The 15,112-nt window shown below is 35.8% G+C and overlaps 1 protein-coding gene across 2 annotated transcripts in view; it reads right to left on the bottom strand.

The window, feature by feature from the left end:
• Positions 1-256: 256 nt before the first annotated feature.
• Positions 257-15,112, bottom strand: part of LOC147406313 (mediator of RNA polymerase II transcription subunit) — a 57,450-nt gene continuing 42,594 nt past the window's right edge. Inside the window, exons 17-22 of one of the 2 annotated variants that reach the window (XR_015176398.1) lie at positions 13,684-13,924; positions 12,480-13,254; positions 1,268-1,449; positions 1,007-1,110; positions 572-885; positions 257-461 (exon numbers count right to left, since the gene is read on the bottom strand). Coding sequence is in view for 1 of the 2 variants with exons in the window: in XM_086434266.1 (XP_086290392.1) it covers positions 684-885; positions 1,007-1,110; positions 1,268-1,449; positions 12,480-13,254; positions 13,684-13,924 (1,504 nt within the window). In the remaining variant the exon portion in view is untranslated. Of the gene's footprint in view, positions 886-1,006; positions 1,111-1,267; positions 1,450-12,479; positions 13,255-13,683; positions 13,925-15,112 lie in introns of both variants that reach the window. The other variant, XM_086434266.1, reaches the window with a different exon arrangement.

Genomic DNA, 15,112 nt, shown 5'->3' with positions numbered 1-15,112 from the left:
CAAATAAATACATATTAATTTTATTAAACATTTTAAAACAGATTTTAGTAAAAATTAAGAACTAAATCTATTGGTTGCTTTCCAAAAATATATATATATACATTTAATCACCTAAACTCAGTAGAGTTCTATTCACCTGGCATATTTCATAGTTGACTCGGCGAGTTTCTCCAAACGAGTTTTAGGGTTTAGCCAACTCAAAAAATTCAATCAATTCGAGTTCAGTAATGGATTTTTAAAACAAAGATACATACAATGGGGAAAAAAGGCAAAAAGGTAGACTACATTGAGATGAATTTGATATATGAGACATGTCTCATTTAGAATTATGCATGTTAAAGCTCTACATAACCGTCCCAACATAAGCCTTTGGGCGATCCCAAGTTTTCTCGAAAACTGTTCTAATGTTCCATTGAACTATCCATGGGGTCTACATCCGTTGATATCTCTATACATCAGGTCTGATAACCAAAACAAACATGTTACATATATTTTGCAGCATAAACCTGTTCATATGGTAGAATATACATAGAAAGGGACCCGTAAAGATAAATGCGTCAGGAGAACTCACTTCAGGATTAGCTTTTCTCGTTCTCTTCCATGGACACTTTTGCAACTGAAGCCAAAGTAGATCTGAACAAGAATGTAGAGAAATTTTTTCACATAACAGCCATAAAGAATGGCTACGATGGATTCTGGACAATTTTTGGATGGGTGGCCGCATAGACAGAGGAGTTGGGATCAGTCTTTAAGTGGGAAAGAAGGTGTTGCACATCTGGGCGTAAGATATCCATTACTTTTCCACAAAGACTCAAGGCCTCCAGTTTGGGTTTACTGTTACTCTGAACTGGCCCTGACTGCCCTTCATATAGGACTGCATGATGGCTGAGAAGAACGACGATGCACACATAAAAGCACCTCAAGTTATTACCCACAATTTGGAATGAAAACTATAACTCGAAACCAAAAGATATGGTGTAAAAAGAAGAAACAAACAAGATCTTACAGGAAGTCGATAAGATCTGATATTTCTGATGCTTCAATAGGAATCGATGGCTGCGAGTTCCTTCCAAATATATCGGCCATGACATTGAGTAGCAAGGCTAAGGTCTGAAAGTTGCGTAGTGAAATTCAAAATTATTGTGATGATATAATAGAAAGAAAAAAAACCTAATATTATTGAGTACTAAGGCCATGGATTCAATTTTAACAGCCTACATAGAAATTAGAAAGAAAAGATGATAAACTAAAGAATGACTTTGTGTACCTTCATGAATACTGGGCGAGCAAAGGCAAGCCGAGGGAGCAATGGACCCATTATACGGAATGCTATTCTCAACATAGCAACTGATGTTACTGGTCTAAGATGCTTAATGATTGCATGAGTCCCTTCAAGCCATTCCTGAGGAAGGTTACTGAAGAAAGAATGCAGCAGCGCAACTATATTACCTGATGATACAAGGAAGATTCAGAGTTCAAGTAGCTTCACTAAAATAAAAAAGATACATAATATGTTGACTCGGTTAAATGTCTACATTTCTCACAAATGTTTTTACAGGCCTTGTGACAATCATACAATCGAAAAATGTACTTCTTGTGGTAACTTGTGCATTTTAATGTGGGCCAACCGCTTCTAGAGTTATCACCTATTATTCTGATTTATATTAAAACAATTTGAGCCCACCCAATTGTTTCCTCATCCAAATAACTTATTGAATCAATGTTACACCTCCAATACAAATGAATGATTAAGATTAGTAGTGTTGGAAATATGTGCCCATGCAAAGCCATTTTCCTCACTTATGTGAATTCCATTAATTGCAATTAATATAAAGATATCAATTGATCATGAACAAGCAATACTATGGGTTACTTCTATTAGTTTCATGAGATGAAAGGAAAACCTTAGGAAACATTGCAGGACAATGGGTCTACAAAGGATTGTGTACAGGAGACTTGTTTGCAAAGTTCCATGTAAGCCTAGAATAGTCACAAGTAGGGATTCGACTAATGTCACAGTCCTGGAGTATTAGGAAACAAAAGAGACAATGTGGCTCATTAGTTCCACTCTAACGAGCGCAAGCCTTAAGTGCCTAGGTACGCCTGCTTCTTGATACTATGCTTCGATGCTTCTGGTGGCAAGCATATATGGAAGCTATGTTAAGGCCTTCCACACCAACAACAATATTCTCTGGTCATAATCAAAGAACCATTGGATATGGATGAGGTAATGTTGAGATCCGTTGATGAAGAAACAGAATGGAATGAAAAATTCGAAACATTCATAAAAATCAACATTTTAGTGATAAATATTGTTAAAATAAAAAAGGCAACATGTTTTAGGTTAAAAATTGACTTGCCACTATTTTTGTCAAATATCACACTTTTTCCATCAACATATCTATAAATCCGCCATATTTTTCTCCCAAAAGCCTAAATTATCCTCAAGGTTAGAAGGTCGAAGAAGATAGAACATCAAGGTTAAACATGAAGGTTTTAAAAAAAAAAATTACCCTAGAGATTGGAAAAGAAGTGGTTTTGGGGAGAAAAATCAAGGGTTTTTTACTAGAGGTTGAAAACGAGGACATTTAGGTCATTTTGATTATTTTCTTAGAGAAAACAGAGGTCAAGGGGTATGTAGTTAGTCTAAAAGCATAGGGGATATCTCAAATATTCAACAAAAGTTTAGGGGAACCATTATACAGTACCACTTAAAATAGTTATTTTTTTTATAGTAAAACAATTTTATTTATAGGCGGTCGAGGAGACCGACCAAAGCAAGTACATGATAAAAACACCTACTCACAGGAAAAAAAGAACATCCCATCTAAACGCAAACTCCTCAAAGAAAACACCTTTAAAAGCTACATCCATCTTACACCAATAGAACCACCACCCTAAGATGAACAAGATCATAACTTATGGTTCCTTTCAATACTCAAGAATATTCTTCTATTCCTCTCCAACCAGATACCCCAGCACATTGGAAAGGGGAGTAAGGCCCAAAGAGTTTTCTTCCTACCTGTGAAACCACCCGTGCTCCAACTCAAAAAGAGGACCAAGGATGAGGGTGGAGTAACCCAAGAAGAATTGAAGAGACGAAGGAATTGAACTCAAATTTTCTCCGCAAAAGAACAATGAATAAAGATATGGTCAATGGATTGCCCGCTAACATAACAGAAACAACCAAAATTTGGCGAAATAAAACCACGTCTGAAAAGAAGATCAAGAGTGAGAATTTTACAGGATACCGCTAGCCAAACAAAAACAGAAATGTTTGAAGGAAACTTTGCCCCCCAAATAGAGGGCACTGAAAAAGATTCAGCCCAGTGAGGCTCTAGAGCCACCCTGAAAGAACTAATTGAGAACCTTCTCACCTTTTGCAGGTTCATTCCCGACCATCCCGCTCTTTTTTATTTCTTCTCATTATGTTTCAATTCTCCTCGGAATATTTCAGCCAAAACATTCCAAAAGAGATCGGAATATACCAAAACATTTTGAGAAAAATCGACACAGATTCAAACATTTATCCAAACTTAGATTTCAGACAAATTTCATATTAGAATGTTCAAATTGTGCGATATTTTAAACCATGCTTGTAGTGATAATACCATCCACATACACAGTAGGATAACCAAACTTCCTGCCCTTCTATTAATAAACATTGAGTCTGAATGGAATATTTTAAAACCCATGTCATACAAGATTCTACTAGACCTTGCAAACCATGCTCTTGTTCCTCAATTTGCAAAATTTTCCTTCCCTTTACAGGTAAATCCAAGGGTTGTAAACGTGTATGCAACCTCTAATAGATCGTCATTCAAAAAGGCATTATTGACGTCAAGTTAATGAAACGACCAACCTTTGTTAGTTGTTATAGATAGAAATCGTACAAGCTTCATCTTGGCAATTAGAGCAAATGTTTCTTCATATTTTATTTCCTTTGTTTAAGTAAACCCCTTGCAATCAATATGACCATATTTCAACTACAATGTCCAGTCTTACTTTTATTGTGTACCCAACCATCATTGTCCTTATCAGGATCTGTATGTTCCCACATTTTGTTCTGATGTAGGGCTTTTATTTCGTTCTCCATATCTTTCCACCACTAGGGCATCTTTCACTCATGATAAAATTCTAATTGAAGGGATCGAGGATGCGAAGGATTTAGAATAAGAGGATAACACTCGATATGAAACAAATCTCTCAATGGGATGGTTAGTTTAATTGCCTTCCCTTTGAGAAAAATAGGAATATCAAAACTATAATGAAATTTTTTTAGGAGAGTTACTTAATGTGGGGTTTCCTATGTGTCTATGATGAGGGTCAATGCTCATGACAAACATTCTAATGGACCACGAGTGTAAGTTTGCACAATTGTCTTCTCATACCTTTCTCAACTTCCTAATGCAAGGTATCCCTTTCAATTTCTTCCTATAAAGTTCCATGATAAAAGGTAAAAATGGTACACATATAGGTAACACCGTAACAATTATACCGTCTTTTGAACTATTATTTCCCCTAGCATACAATACCATCCTTAAAGGGGTAAAAAGGAAAAGGAGACATCCATGTAGATATAAGTGCAACTAAACTCATGATTGAAGCACATGTCCTTTTTGGGTCGAAGAATAACTTAAGAAGAAACTTTTAATGGATCAATTGTCAAATGTATCCGAGTATGGTTTTTGTGACATACAAAGGCAACACACACACATATATGGATGGTTAAGCCAGCCAAATCAATACACGGGCAAGAACATATATATGAGATTTTAACATGACAATCGAACTACACGAGGACAATAAAAAAAAAGGGTACATTCATACTACAAACAAAAGCATAGGTGACTCCTTGAATATGACTGTTCACTTACTCAACAACGACGTTTCTGTTGAGTAGTAGATATAAATGAAGTATGATAGATAACACCATGTTCAAGCACACATGGTTCTAATTCACTATAAATGTCTTCCTTAGCATTATCAGAACTTAAAGACTCGATAGAGCAATTAAATTAGTACCTAATTATGTTATGGAATAACTTGAAAACATGGAATTTCAATCTACTATTTAATTACTAAACTCAGAACATTTGAGAAGAATCATTGAAGAATACAACAAAGTATCTAACTCCATTTCAGCACATTATTCGTGGCTAGCCTCCAAACATCAAAGAATTAGTTCACAAATATCTTGACTTCTAGTCGTTCACAATGGGTAAACTGATCGGTTTTGTTTAGAGAGTTTGCAAGTCTCACAATCAAAATCAACAGATAACTCATAATAAGAAAAGTTGACAAAACTCCAGAAAACAGGCACATAAGCATGTCCTAAGCGACAATGTCATAAATGAAGATTCTTCGAGTCTTTAGAAGACTTGTGTAATCTTACATTATTGTTCGGTCAACCCAACAAATACCAAGATACTTGATTCACGACACGCACCAATCATCCTCCCGATACTCAAATCTTGAAAGACAATGTGAGGGGGGTAATGTGATACAAAATTTCAATGACTTGGTGAGGCTACTCACAGACAAGAAGTTAGAAAGGAAGCTAGAAACCTATAGAGCATATGACAACGATAATGTTGGAGAGATTAACAATAGCAATATCTTACATGGACGTAATAAAAACCTCGGCAATGTGCACCTTGACTACTGAAATTGTGAGAAGTGAAGGAAGAAAAAGGAAGGAATCACCCAACGTTTAAAATATCAGAATGTGCCGGTCAATACATATCGGTATCGTCCAAAACCAATACCAAACATTGACCCTAAAACATTAAATGTTTCGGGAATGTATCAGAATTTATCGGTTTGTATCAAATGTATCATCCAATACTGTATTGATTTTTCCATAAACTGAAACATTCAATTGATGCAATATTTTAAACCATGGACTCACCAATCATGTTATAGCTTGCCCTAGTGCTATGTCTAGGGCGAGGAAAGACATTAACATGTAGTTGGGGCCTATAGGGATTGTCCATTATGCTTCAATAAGAGTTAGTACTGATCCTCAAAGAGTTTAATGCAAGGCGGTATTGGGACATCTGAGGTCCCATTTGTTATAGTATTAGGGTGATGAATTGTAACAAAGAGTACTACGATACACCAAATCATACTCAATAAGGTGGGATAAGAAACATACTAGGTATAATTAGGATTAGATTATATAAGCTATCTCCTGTTAACTTCTATATAAACCCTATATTGTAATCTTGAAAAAGAATCAATTGAATCTTCAACCCTAGTCTTCTTTTCGGTAACAGAGCTTTTGGTTGCCTAATATCGAACTCTTAGATCTTGGATCCCTCAGGCGGGTGGCATCATTGTTGCCTATCCAGCCTAAGTGTCCTCATTTTTTTAATTTGATCCCCATCGCCATCGTCCCTTACAACTCAATAGTACTCGGTCATTTTGTCGAATAGCTAGAGTGTTAGGTACATGCTCGATGGATTTAACATAGAATAAGCTTTAATCAAATACATGCCAAATCTCGCAAGGTCCTCAACACTCCTTACTCAGCTTACCTTCAAATCTGGCCTCTCTTTGTGGTATTCATACATCTTTCTTCTTCATTTCCTTTGTTTCAAAAGAGACTACGACACCCAACAAAAAGAAAAAGAAAAGAATAAATGAAATAAAACTTTTGTTTCATGTTCGTTGCATGCATATTTTCAAGTATCTATTCAAGCAATTGAAATGCAACAAATAAAGGGAAGAGGCCTACATGCAAATCACTCGTGCTTATCACCATTGCCATGGTTAATGAACAGTCTCTGCAACTTCCATCGACTACAAATTCGTCATTAAAAAAATGTTCCCAAAAATAAAAATAAAAAAAGACATGGAGGAAGAGAGAGAGAAAACCAACTGCAATCACCACCAACCCGACCACTTACTTGTTTTGTGCTAATCTTCAAAGCCAAACCCAAATTATTCTCCCGTTGAAGAAGTGTAATCCATCTATTGTTGAAGGCAAACCCCTAACCACTCACCATGCTCATCTTGATGGTTGGAACTTTTAGAACCCCAATTTAATTTAATATTTCTTCCACCATTGAAGGAAATTTTCTTTTTTAAAATGCCTTGGTAAAAAGAGTTGAAATAGGAAGTTTTGATTTGGGCTATTTCACATATACCAAACGATTGACTCATGTGTTCAATCGTGAAAGTCCAACCATCTTACGTCTTCGGGGCTAAAGCCCAATACCCAAGCCCTTTAGTATAACCCCTTACATCCTACTCAATAAGATTCTTTTGACCTAGCCCAAATTACTTATGTTTAGCCCAAATTATTTCAAATTTGATGGTCTAACCCATTAAGAAAAAAAGGAAAAAAAAATTGCTTATGGTTCTCAAAGCCCTTAGTTTCATTGGCCCAAAGAACTTCTAAATCTTCATTAATTAAGTTTTTTTGGGCCTGAGGAGCCCCTGAATCATTCATAATCTAGCTCCATTTTCAAAAGGCCTCTGAATCCTTCGTGATCAAGCTCCTTATCACAATAGCCTCTGGATCCATAACAATCAAGTTATTTTTCAAAAAGCTTTTAAATCTTTTGAGATCAAGCATAAAATTCAAAACAACAATCAAATCCAATGTGATCAAGATTCCCCTCTTTAGACCACTGAATCTTTGATGATCTAAATCATCTATAACCATTTTTGAATTAAAATCCATCAAGTTTCAGTCTACCCTAAACCAATCATGGTCCAATTATGGCTCATTGACTTGAGTAAGTTGCTTAACATCTTGTACACATGTGGATACATCCATTTTCTTGAGTAGCACTAGACATTTGTTAAAGCAAAATTCAATGACATAATTTCTTCAACAACATGCATTTGACATTGGTGACTATCTTGCTCTTGTAGGCTATCGATTTCAACAAACTCACATTAATTGTTGATCACCATAAGTTTGATTGAGTGTATTAAAGTATTAGGATGATGCATTGTAATAAGGTGTATTGCAACACACTAAATCATTCTCTATGAGAATTAGGATAGGACTCATATTAGGGATCTGATTAGATTAGGACTAGATTAGATAAGCTTTATTGTCTCCTGTTAATTTCTATACAAATCCTATCTGGATTCATTGTAATCATGAAGAAAATCAATCAAATCTTCAACCTAATCTTCTTTCAAAAAAAAAAAAAAAAGGATTGGATTGGATTGGATTGAACTGATCTACTTGGATTGTTAACTACATGAATCCTAATAAGGTTTATATAGAAACAGAAAAGCAAATACTAAATAGAGTTAAACTCTACTTCTAACAAATCTAATCTTAAATCAATCTAATCCAATCTTAATCACTATAAAATATGACTCGTTGTATTGTAGTACACCTTATTATAATACTTCATGCCTAATATTCTAACATCCTCCCTCAAACTAATAGTGATCAAGTATCATTACGATTTTGTTGAAATCAAATACTACTAAGAATGCAAGCACTGATGAAGAATAATATATAGCCAAAAGCATGTGGTTGATGTTCACTTTTCCCCATATGCATTGCCGATGAGATAAACAATTGCATGACTTAGAAAAAATGATGTATCTAAAAAGGATAATACCAAAACCTGATGGATATTAATACAAAAGAGTTAAAGATAAGTTTGATTATTAAAAGATTGTGAAGCTCAAAAAAGATGAGGTTAATCACAATAGATTAAGAGGTTATACTAAAAGAGAACTTGATCATGAAGGATTGGAAAGCCTTTTGAAAAAGAAGCTTGATCATGAAGGATTTAGAAGCTCATTAGACAAACATCAAATGACTATTCATTTATTGAATTTTCATTCAAATCAAATAGGGGGTAGGAAGACTATATGAAAAAATGATGGTTCAATTCGATGTTGTCTAACGAGGAGTTAGAACACAGGTGCGGTCTAAGTAAATCAATGGATAGTCGTGGCCCTTTTGAAAATACCAAATCAAGTAATGACCCCATTGTAATTTTTAAGCTATATGAGACCCATAAGCAATGATGATTTCTTTCTTGTCAATTTCTTCATATACAAATTGAAAATTGGGCTCAATCACATGGCTTATGGGTCTCAAGGTTTAATTTGAGTAGGGCCGTTGGTAAAACCCATCGGGAAAATAATTAAAAACGAATTGGACATGGGTCATGGCTTAAAGATTAGGCTAAGTTGGACACTGAAGAAAACAACAAGATTATCAACCTACCAAAATCTATTGGGATTCAATCAGTTAAAGCTTGGAGTTTAAGACATAAAAATCTTGTGATAATGAGTTGAGAGTTGGGCCTTTTTGGAAATGAGATAGAGGGCTGAATGATGAAGTATGTTTAGCTTTGTTTGATTGACTAACGGCGAGGCAAGGAACAATGATGCAAGATGGTTGAATCCATGAGGAAAGGGTAGATCCAATCCGATAGACTACAAATGAAGACAAGGCAAGAAACAATTGTGATGGCTTGGTGTTTCCACAACGATCAGATTGGGATGAAGTGGATGCAGTTGCCTCTCTCTCTCTCTCTTCCATTTTCCTTTTATGAAGAGTCGATCTCAATGGGTGGAGATTGCATAGATTATTCAACAATATAGGTGTGGTGAGAAACACGAGTGAAATGCATGAAGTCCTCTTCCTTATAGGTTGCATTGCAAGTGCTCGAATAAGTATTTGAGTGAACCATGATCAAACAAATAAAATTTCCATGGACTATCTCCATAATAGGGGCCACTCCAACTAAGCGAGTAAATCTCTTGATCCAGAATCACGGTAAATTATCAATAATGGTCATTTATCCAAGGCTACAAGGGATCCAATAACTACTTTGGCAGAACATTTTGGGATGGAGGCTTTATTTCAATATTTGTCAAACACTTCCCTACATAGAACATGAAGTGTACTTTCGAGGATTAATTCAAGACAAGTGAAATAGAAGTTGAGAAGATCAAAAAACAATAACTTGCAAGATTAGTCCAACAAGTTGAAAAGATAGAGATGACAGAGATATCTATGGTGATAGTAAACAAAATCAATGGTTGTTTGTGGGCGATCAAAAACAAATTTAGATGATAACAAGGTTTCATGGTTAATTTGATTGTGTTTAATAGTGATGGTGGATTGATTAGAAGATGAGCAATGGTGTTAAACGGACTAGTGAGGGTCACCCATGGTGCCATCATTGAAGGTATAAGGACAACGTACCTAGATCATAAATCAATAGACTATTGAAAATAATCTAGTTGCTATTTTAGTCCTAATTGTTTTTTAGTAATAGCTTTTTATTTATTTCTTTTTGAAAGGGCTTTTTTGTCTTTTGACTCTTTTTAATTAATATAAATTCCAGCCAAAAGAGACTTGACAATTATTCTTCTTAGACCACAGGTCGTTGGATGACCAGTTGTAATACTATGAAGAAGAATAGGAATAGGATTGGATGGAATTGATCATCTTGGATTGTTAATCACAGGACCCCAACAGGGTTTATACAGCAAACATCAGAGTAAGGGCTTAGAGCTATAGCTTAGTTGGTTTGACACATTGCAAAGCAACTCTGAGGTCATGGGTTCAAGTCTAGCTTTACCCATAAACAAAAACCAAAAACAAACAGCAAAGAAATCCTAAATAGAGATAAAATTCTCTAACAAATCAAATCTTAAATCAAGCTAATCCTATCTAAATCTGTATAAAATATGACTAGGTGTATGGTAGTACACCATATTATAATACTCCACGCCTAATACTCTAACACCAGTAGCATCAATATCGTCAACTACAACAACATTGTGACCAAAAAGAAAGATGGCCTTTGGCTCCTATGCAGGTCCCAACAATAGTCTTTGTGTGACCAATTCATTTGCAAGGATCGCATTTCTTTGCTTTAGTACTACCCAAGTCCCCAACCTTAAAGCTCGAAAGCACGACCTCAACCTCTACCACAACCATGACCCCACTCCCCTCCTCTAAGCCTCAGATTTGAAACTTGATCTGATAGTAGCATCATATTGTTGCTGATTAGGCTGAGCTTTTTGGCATTCCACATTTATGACAAATGGCATGGCAGTTCTGGATTTGATGTTTTCATTATCTAACAGCTAAACCTTAATCAATTCAAACTCAAAATGAAGGCTAACCAACAACTGGTTCTTGTCAAATTTTTTCCAACACCTTACATGCAAGGATAGGTTAACTTCGCAATAGGGGAATAGCATTCCAACTCAGTCCCACAAAACCTTCATTTGTTGAAATAGCTAGACATGGATACCTTGCCTTGTTACAGATGCTTGATGTCCATCTCAAGCAGAAAAATCCTAGCCTATAGTGCCACGAAAATACAAGGAATATAAGTGGTCCCAGATCTCCTTAGACCAAGATAAGAGAACAACAGCCAATCGCAAGAGAGGGCTCTATATTACTAATGATCCAAAACATAATTAGTGAATCATTTAACTTCCAGCCAATCATTTTTTAACAACCCAGAACAGGATTCTTGACTAATTAAACTTCGAAAATGCTGCTCAATGACATTTTTCAACTACCAACAACATTCATTTTTCACAGATTACTGATTAGACAGGATTTTCAGATCCCAAAAACTTCAACAGAAGTAATGTAGCTAAAAATGAACATATCTTGCTTGAGCTCAGGTTCCCTAGGTGCATTTATTAAAAAAGGGAAAATTACTTAATGAACCTTGATGGAGGGATTTCGTTTTTAAACACCCCCTATAGTTTCCACGGTAACTTTATATACCATTTAGTAAACTTTTTCTTTCTTAATTCCCCCTCGCCCTCCTTTCAATTGGTGAGATCAACGATTCAAGTTGTTTAGATTGACAATTCAAATTATTGAGATCAACTATTGTAAATCGTCAATCTCAACGTTTGAACATGAATTGTCAAAATTGACAATTCAACTTGTCGATATCGACCTTGTTAAAATCATTGATCTTGACGTTTCAACATGAATCATGGAGATCAACGATTCAAAATGTCGAGATCAACGATTCAAAATGTCGAGATCGACGATTTGAACGGTTGATCTCAACAATTTGAATCGTCAATCTCGACGATTTGAGTTTGCCATTTTATTGGGGTGAAGGGGCATTAAGAAAGAAAGATTTTACTAACTGGGCTGTAAAGATACTGCCCCAAAAATCAGGGTGCGTTTAAAAAGACATCCCTACCGAACAGTCTATTAAGTAATTTTCCTTTTAAAAAAATGTTTATATAGCATCCTCAAGAGGTTATGTTCCTAAACATGTGGCATCAGTACCCGTGAGGCTTCCTAAATCTTTCAAGAGGTCAACAGTTTTATTCGACTAAAAGAAACAGGTAAAAATCTGTACAACTGATGGGCTTATTACGCATTAGTAAAGACATGAAAATAACAACAATATTAGAATTAGCTGACATCATGAATTAAAAGCTAAATCTTCGAAGTAGTGATGTATATAAGTAAATACTCATTGAGTACAAAAGAGTACCTATGGCTGTTGACGTGTTATCTTGGGCAGCCCATGTTGGATCTAACAAAGCATAGCCAACAGCAGAGTCTAGTTCCTTAAGTGACCTTTTCCCATCAGTGAGCCACCAACACTCTTTAATTATACGTGATGCCTCTAAATAAAGTTGCATATGAAAATCCGGAGGAAGCTGAGCCAATAGAAGACCGCAAGCTTGGATCAATAAACAAGATAATTGTTGACACGTGTAACCACTTCGGGAAACAAAGTTGGTGGCATTTATTCCTGATGATGAAGGAGTTGATCTGCTCGTGTTCAAGGAATCAGTGCTTCCACCTGAAGGGGAAGTCGGCAGAACCGAACCTTGTCCAGCACCACTTTGTGTTCCTTGAAGGCCATTACTAGACTGAATTAGTGTTGGTTGAACGTGCACGACTATTTGAACAAGTGAAGATACTATTTGAGAAGCCGGTACTGGAAGTGAGAGAATCTCGATGACAGCCGTCTCAAGAACAAGTTGGGTATACGTGCCAGGATCCTGGTTTTGATAGAATGCTTTCTGGCCCTCTGAAGCGGGTGTGGGCCCAGACTGAGATGATGGGGGAGTCTTGTTATGTGCATTACGAACTGAATTATTCAAAGCATCTCCCGTTAATACTGATTTGGATTTGCTATTTAATGGAGGTATGACATTGTTTACAAGACCCAATAAGAGAGTCGCAAAATAGTCCGGAGGTGGGCATACAGCTGGATTTGATGAACCAATGTGTTGCGGGAACGACTCCGAAAAAGGGATCTGAGGCCGAAATGGAGTTATAACAAGTAGGCAGGATAGAAAGAGGGTAGCATAACAAAAAATCAATAAATAGATAATAGTAGAGAGATTATTGGCCCCCCAACTTTTACTTATTACACCCCAATTAAAAATGAAGAAAATAAGTAAATGGTTGAGAATAAGTAAAAGTTGGAGTGCCAATAGAAGCTCTTTTGTTTGGCTAGATTTCTATTTTGGGGGGTTTGAGATTTTATATGAGCCTATTCATTTATTTGAACTAGTGTTATAATGGTTTGTACTGTTGAGATAATACTTTGAGCCAAACCTTTGTAATGTTTGAATGGTGTGTTTTAATTTTTAATTGGGGTGTGATAAATAATTTAAGAAATTGGGGTGTAGTAAGTAAAAATTGGGGTGCCAATAGCAGTTCTCTAATATAATTATCATTACCTTGGACAGATCAAGTACATTTAATATTCGCACAATGAGCTTGCTTGGAAGATGACCATAGAAGTATGCAAGAATATCACGAACAAATGTGAACCTCAGTGGGTGGTAAGCAAGAAATGAAGAATATATAGCCAGAACTTTGTCAGCTATGTCTGCACACTCATTTTCAATAAGCCTATAAATAATTAAGGGAATGACTGGAAGCAAACGTGCTGCGATATCATCAAAGAAAGGAGGATACCTGCAAAGTTCCATATAAAAAGTAAGGAAAAGAACTTCATATAATCTTATTTATGAGCAATCTTCAACTTCTTTTTCTTTTTTTTCTTTTTTTGATAAGTGCAATCTTCAACTTAAAATAAGGGAATATTCCATCAAAAGAATATACACAAAAGGAACATGTACATAAAAACAAATGATGAAAGTGTTTACAAAGCAATACCTAAATCTCAACTTATTGACAGTTTATATTTGAAATTGCACAAAGGAAAACACACCAAAGCAACATGTACGTAAAACCAATATTGTTGATTTCAGAAGTTAGACATATGTAACAAATGATAAAAGTGTTTACAAGGCAATTCCTAAATCTTAATTAATAAGCTGTGTACTAAGCCAATAGGGATTGTACAGAGACAACTGGTTTAGTATTGAGATCAATCCTAGAACCAATAACTACTTGAATCTTTTGAAGGTTGAAATTCCGAAAATACTATGGAAACCTAACCTATATGAGATATATTCGAAAAGTACCGTAATATCTTTATAATAAAACACAATGGTGGGTCCCACTCCAACTACAATTTTGTGAGGGATAAACGTCCCACTCCAACTACAGTGGAGTAGGGTCCACACTAGCCCACTTTATTGTGTTTCCTCTTCACCCTCTTCAACTTTATTATCTTTCCCCCCCCCCCCCCCCCCCAAAAAAAAAAAAAAAAAAAAAACTTTTCAATAATATCCCTCCAATTTTACTATCTTTTCTCTTTTACCGCCTTTTTCAATAATACCCCTCTCGCTTTACTATCTTTTCTCCTTTACCCCTTTAACCCCAACGAGGATGCCCATGCCGTGGGCACGGGCAAACTCTAGTAATCTATATTGCATATCAATATTGGCACTTCTCCAGAACTGAGACTTGCAAACTGTTGTAGAGAATACACAAGGAAAAATGGTGAAAATGAGTAAAATGCTTCACATGTACACTACTTTACATCGAAACTCATCACGGTTCAAGTCAGCTACCATTTATCAGTTAATGTCCAGCCCCCACAAGGATTCATCAATGCAATATAAATGGAACTCAACAGAATGAAAACACAAAGTGATCCTAGCACACCCATCTCAAGAAGATATGTAATCATCAAAAGAGCAAAGATACATCATAAATCCACCCCTCTTGAGAAAAAGAAGCAACTTTGGGCCTCTT

Source organism: Akebia trifoliata, chromosome 3 (assembly GCF_017979445.1).
Source record: "Akebia trifoliata isolate Shusen 1 chromosome 3, ASM1797944v1, whole genome shotgun sequence".
Lineage (NCBI taxonomy): Eukaryota > Viridiplantae > Streptophyta > Magnoliopsida > Ranunculales > Lardizabalaceae > Akebia > Akebia trifoliata.
The sequence above is the reverse complement of the archived record's forward strand: the minus strand, read 5'-3'. Positions and strand labels throughout refer to the sequence as shown.